The sequence below is a fragment of the Babylonia areolata genome, chromosome 30, assembly GCF_041734735.1.
Source record: "Babylonia areolata isolate BAREFJ2019XMU chromosome 30, ASM4173473v1, whole genome shotgun sequence".
NCBI lineage: Eukaryota > Metazoa > Mollusca > Gastropoda > Neogastropoda > Buccinidae > Babylonia > Babylonia areolata.
The window spans coordinates 14,400,667-14,407,460 of NC_134905.1; the positions used below are offsets into that span (position 1 = coordinate 14,400,667).

At 46.8% G+C, this 6,794-nt stretch overlaps 1 protein-coding gene across 1 annotated transcript in view; it reads right to left on the reverse strand.

Annotated features, from left to right (window-relative positions):
• Window positions 1–363: 363 nt before the first annotated feature.
• LOC143275256 (uncharacterized) overlaps window positions 364–6,794 on the reverse strand; it is a 95,940-nt gene continuing 89,509 nt past the window's right edge. Inside the window, exons 37-39 of the mRNA XM_076579232.1 lie at window positions 3,515–3,706; window positions 2,684–2,970; window positions 364–1,670 (exon numbers count right to left, since the gene is read on the reverse strand). Of these exons, the coding sequence (XP_076435347.1) occupies window positions 1,413–1,670; window positions 2,684–2,970; window positions 3,515–3,706 (737 nt within the window). The 3' untranslated portion in view covers window positions 364–1,412. The remainder of the gene's footprint in view (window positions 1,671–2,683; window positions 2,971–3,514; window positions 3,707–6,794) is intronic.

Here is a 6,794-nt window from a genome sequence, read left to right on the forward strand (position 1 = left end):
AAGGTCCACATAAACTGGAGACTTTATTGCAGTACTTGGTTTAGCAAACAGTGACAGAGGTCTCCAGAATTGTGTGTGCATTGGTGGTGGTGAGTGAGAGTGTTGGCACCATGAACCATTTCTTCTCGCACAAGACTTGCACACGCTGACCATGGTATCCAAGCAATGTTGACTTCAAATGTTGTGTTTATTCAGTCACCTGTCAGTCCCTGCGTACATGAAGTACCTCATACATTGTTGGTTTTGTTAAACACATACAAGTATTGTCTTTGTGTCGCTAAAAAAAAAAAAGAAAGAAAAAAGTAACATACTGTTTGCTATAACATCATGATCACACACACACACATCAACACAACACCAACACCAAATTATTCCCATTACAAAGTAACTGGGCATTTTAATTTTGTTTGAAACAAAAACAAAAAAAACACATGATAACAAAAACAAAGTACACAAACAAAACAACAAAACCACCTCCTTACTGGACAAAAATTCACTCATACAGTCTTGCAGACACATTGAAAAATGTTTCGTTTAATGAGATGCTTACACGTTAATGTTCAGTGAAATACATAACTTGGACAGGTATATAATGCACCAAATAAATGAAACTGTATTGCATAGTAAATGACTAGAAAGATTTGGGATTTACATCAAATTACAGTTAGTAGTGGGTTAAATAAATTCATCTACCCTAAAATGAAAAGAAATCGTTTGTCAAAATACAGCAAGAAATTGTATAACCACATGCACTTACCTAGGCGTCAGAATAACTGAACAAAACATTCATGTCATCTATACACAGCCAACTACAGACAAAAATTGATGCATTTTACACAAATCTAGCAACAGTGGGTTTTTGTTTTGTTTTGGTAAGCATGATATTTTATGCCACTACATTCTAAAAATGGGGGGGAAAGTCAATATTCACAGACAAGTATTTTATATAAAAAAACAAACCCACCCACAAGATATTCTTTTATAAAAAACACCATAGGGTCATCTTCAAAAAGATACGCATTCAGCATTAAAAAGTTACAAGGCTTGAGCAGGGGGGAAAAAAAAAGGTTAAACCCCAAAACAACAACAGCACCTGCATGTCTGTCAAAGTTAGGCATGCTTTGGACGGTATGGTACTTGTGTACATCAACTTCAAAACTACCGACAGATCATACAGAATAGTAGTACAAACCAGTCAACAGTTTCACAGGTATTAAAAAAAAAAAAACCCATTCACTTAGTCTACTTACAACTGGGGGAACGTTGGAGCCATGTACACCACTACAGCCAACAGAGAATTTTGAAAAAAAAACAGCCCAGCCGAAAAAGTTCTCACGTTAGATTAATACTTAAAAAAAGATGCTCGACCTGTATGGATGAGAGTACGCACGGTTCGCTTGCAGATACGCCATTCACACGTTCTTCATACAAACTTGGCAACGGCTGACCCGTGTTCTTAAATTGCCGGCCTTTAAAGTCTGTGAGCGGGGGGTGTTAAACTGGTTGTTGTCCTCGATGGTGGTCAGCCAGAAGCTGTACTTGTTGGCAAAGTAGTGGCAGGTGCCGCGCGCTCCGTTGCACTCGATGAAGGGCGTGGCTCGGAAGTCCTCCAGACACGATCCTGGGCTGGACAGCGACTGCCCTCCTCCGCCAGGCCCCGCTGCCGTGTGCTATAAAAAAAAACACAAAGGTTTTCTGTGTTGGTGGGTTGGTTCTTGGGTGGTGGGATTGAGGGGGTGGGGGGGAGGTGGTGGGGGGCCAAGGGGAGAAGACTATATACAGAGAGAGTGAGAGACAAAATACACTGTATACACACCACACTACACCTCACCACTACCCACCATGGCAAAGCTGTGATAACATACCACACCACACCACACCACACCACACCACACCATACACACCACACCACACACCACACCACACCTCACCACTACCCACCATGGCAAAGCTGTGATAACATACCACACCACACCACACCACACCACACCACACCACACCATACACACCACACCACACACCACACCACACCTCACCACTACCCACCATGGCAAAGCTGTGATAACATACCACACCACACCACACCACACCACACCACACCACTACCACCAACGCACCACTAGCCACTGTGGCAAAGTTGTAGCCGATAAACATGCCCACCACTATCACACAATGCCACACCACACCACCCCACACCTAACCACCTCACCAAACTTCACCACACCACACCACACTACACCACTACCACACCAAACCGCACCACATCACACCACACCTAACCACCACACCACACCACACCCACTACCACACCACACCTCACCACCACACCAAACCATACCACACCACACCACCACCACACCAAACATCACACCACACCAAACCGTACCACACCACACCTCACCAAACCACACCACCACCACACCAAACATCACACCACACCAAACCGTACCACACCACACCTCACCAAACCACACCACCACCACACCAAACATCACACCACACCAAACCATACCACACCACACCTCACCAAACCACACCACCACCACACCAAACATCACACCACACAAAACCGTACCACACCACACCTCACCAAACCACACCACCACCACACCAAACATTACACCACACCACACCACACCACACCACAACCACACCCACTACCACTACCATACCAACTACCCACCATGGCAAAGCTGTAGCCGATCCACATGCCCACCCAGCCGCGAGGACACTCAGGAATAGTCAGCGTCTGGCTGTGCACAGCGATCACGTTGGCCGGCGTCTCGCACACCACGCAGCGGGAAATGTAGGGCACAATGTCGCGCTCGCCCACCGGCATCATGGGAATGGGGGCGTTGGTGGACAGCCAGTAGGAGCGATCGTTGCGGCTGGCGTAGTTGCAGACGTTGTTCATGTTGCAGAAGAGGAAAGGCATGGTGCTGAAGCGGGGGAGGCAGGAGCCCGCCCACCCTGTCAATCAATCAATCAGTCCATCAATCAATCGGTGACCACACCCACATTGTCAATCCATCAAATCAGTGACCATGCCACACACTGTCAATCAATCAGTCCTTCAGTCAATCAGTGACCCCACCCACATTGTCAATCCATCAATCTGTGAGAGGGGGGTAAGGGAAGTTATTAACTTTAATGGGAAACGTTCGCACACACACACACACACACACACATGAACCAAGAACAACCCCCCACCCCCCACCCCCAAGCCATACCCCATCCATCTCCCCCTCCCCATAACCCATTTCCCTCCCCCACCCCCTCCACAAACCCCTGCAATCTCCCCCACCCCTGTGCACCCCCCTCCTTCTCCCATGCCCCTCCTGCAACCACACACACAACACACACACAACATCCACACACACACACCCCACCCACACCCACACATACACACAACAGAAACACACATAACATCCACCCCCACCCACACCCATACCCACCCCCAATACCACACACACACACACACACACACACCCTCTCCACCCACACACACACTCACCCAGGTCCTGATGGTGTGACTTCTCGTTGCCCTCGATGTAAAGCAGACTGTACCCGTCCCACAGTTTGGTCTGCCCCAGCAGACAGGACGGCACGTCGGTGGTCTGGCTGTGACGAACCAGCAGGTACCCTGTCGGGGGCGTGGGGCCCGGGAGACCGTTGGGGCCCAGGTCTCCCTTAGGACCTGGTGCACCTGGAAACCACAGCTTTGGGGGTTGGACTCTGTGTGTGTGTGTGTGGGGGGGGGGTGTTGTAAACTGTTGGGGATTGACTGTGTGGTCGGTGTATAAACTGCTGGCGATTCATGCTGGGTTGATATCAACTGAATGACTGACTGTGTGTTGGTATAAACTGATTGACTGTGTGTTGGTATAAACCGACTGTGTGTCGGTATAAACTGATTGACTGTGTGTTGGTATAAACCGACTGTGTGTCGGTATAAACTGATTGACTGTGTGTTGGTATAAACCGACTGTGTGTCGGTATAAACTGATTGATTGTGTGTTGGTATAAACCGACTGTGTGTCGGTATAAACTGATTGACTGTGTGTTGGTATAAACCGACTGTGTGTCGGTATAAACTGATTGATTGTGTGTTGGTATAAACTGATTGATTGTGTGGTTGGTCTAAACTGAATGACTGTGTGCTGGTATAAACTGACTGACTGTGTGCTGGTATAAACTGATTGATTGTGTGGTTGGTGTAAACTGACTGACTATGTGGTGTAAACTGATTGACTGTGTGGTTGGTGTAAACTGATTGACTAAGTGGTTGGTGTAAACTGATTGTTGACTGTGTGGTCGATGTAAACTGATTCCTCTTCTTTTTCTTCTTTTGGATTTGTGGGCTGCAACTCCCACGTTCACTGGTATGTACACGAGTGGGCTTTTATGTGTATGACCATTTTTACCCCGCCATGTAGGCAGCCATACTCTGTTTTCGGGGAAGTGCATGCTGGGCATGTTCTTGTTTCCATAACCCACCGAATGCTGACATGGATTACAGGATCTTTAACAAGTGTATTTCATCTTCTGCTTGCGTATACACACGAACGGGGTTCAGGCACAAGCAGGTCTGCATGTATGTTGACCTGGGAGATCGGAAAAATCTCCACCCTTTACCCACCAGGCGCCGTTATCGAGATTCGAACCCTGGACCCTCAGACTGAAAGTCCAACGCTTTAACCACTGGGCTACTGCGCCCGTCTGTAAACCGATTAACTGTGTGGCCGGTGTAAACTGATTGACTGTGTAGTCAGTGTACAAACTTCTGGGAACTGTCTATTGACTGTGTAGTCAGTGTACAAACTTCTGGGGACTGTCTATTGACTGTGTAGTCAGTGTACAAACTTCTGGGGACTGTCTATTGACTGTGTAGTCAGTGTACAAACTTCTGGGGACTGTCTATTGACTGTGTAGTCAGTGTACAAACTTCTGGGAACTGTCTATTGACTGTGTAGTCAGTGTACAAACTTCTGGGGACTGTCTATTGACTGTGTAGTCAGTGTACAAACTTCTGGGGACTGTCTATTGACTGTGTAGTCAGTGTACAAACTTCTGGGGACTGTCTATTGACTGTGTAGTCAGTGTACAAACTTCTGGGGACTGTCTATTGACTGTGTAGTCAGTGTACAAACTTCTGGGGACTGTCTATTGACTGTGTAGTCAGTGTACAAACTTCTGGGGACTGTCTATTGACTGTGTAGTCAGTGTACAAACTTCTGGGGACTGTCTATTGACTGTGTAGTCAGTGTACAAACTTCTGGGGACTGTCTATTGACTGTGTAGTCAGTGTACAAACTTCTGGGGACTGTCTATTGACTGTGTAGTCAGTGTACAAACTTCTGGGAATTGTCTATTGACTGTGTAGTCAGTGTACAAACTTCTGGGAACTGTCTATTGACTGTGTAGTCAGTGTACAAACTTCTGGGAACTGTCTATTGACTGTGTAGTCAGTGTACAAACTTCTGGGAACTGTCTATTGACTGTGTAGTCAGTGTACAAACTTCTGGGGACTGTCTATTGACTGTGTAGTCAGTGTACAAACTTCTGGGAACTGTCTATTGACTGTGTAGTCAGTGTACAAACTTCTGGGAACTGTCTCTTTTGTTTGTTTGCTGCTCAGTTGTTGTTTTCTCTATCCTTTGCATCAAGTGTTAGTATTTTCCTCAGACAAATAAGGTCAAAAAAAGGTCTTGTAGCCTTTTGCAGCCATTCCAGACAGTGAATCCGTACACAATGTGTCTAGCACTTCCCATGGGGAGGTGGGACTCAATCAGCTACTTTTGCCAATCTTCTCCAAGGAATGATTCAGCGCTTATAGCTTTTAGAGGCGTTTGATTGGCTAAGAGTGGACCGGGCAAGATGGGTCATCTTTTCACTGTTAGCCACGCGAAATCTGGCCAAACAGAGCAAACCAATAGGCCTAGTTTGCATCAGTTTGACATGGTACAGTATATAACACCAATCCTCGATTTTTCCCAATCTTCTCCAGCCAGTTTAAGTTTCAGTTTCTCAATGAGGCGTCACTGCATTCAGACAAATCCATAAACACTATGCCACATCTGCTACTTGAGTGCGTGCAAAAATATATTTGTATACCTTATCCCCTGGGATTTCTTCGTCAGAATTCCTGCCAGAGGGCAATGCTCTCGTTACCATGGGTTCTTTGTCGGTGCGCCAAGTGTGTGCTGCACACGGGACCTCAAATCATTGTATCATCCAACGACTAGATGCTCAGTTCTTCTTCTTCTGCGTTCACTCATATGCACACGAGTGGGCTTTTACGTGTATGACCGATTTTACCCTGCCATGTAGGCAGCCATACTCCGTTTTTGGGGGTGTGCATGCTGGGTATGTTCTTGTTTCCATAACCCACCGAACGCTGACATGGATTACAGGATCTTTAACGTGCGTATTTGATCTTCTGCTTGCACATACACACGAAGGGGGTTCAGGCACTAGCAGGTCTGCACATATGTTGACCTGGGAGATCGTAAAAATCTCCACTCTTTACCCACCAGGCGCCGTCACCGTGATTCGAACCCGGGACCCTCAGATTGACAGTCCAACGCTTTAACCACTCGGCTATTGCGCCCATCGACGCTCAGTTCAATTTTCAAGTCAAACTTCTGAGAAAGGATGAGAGCAGGATTCGAACCCAGGCCCTCACAGACTCTGTACTGGCAGACGAGCATCTTAACCATTCTGTCATCTTCCCCTAACCTAAGTCAGGTGACCAAGAATCAAGACTTGCTGACCATCTCTTCACAGGTACAGAA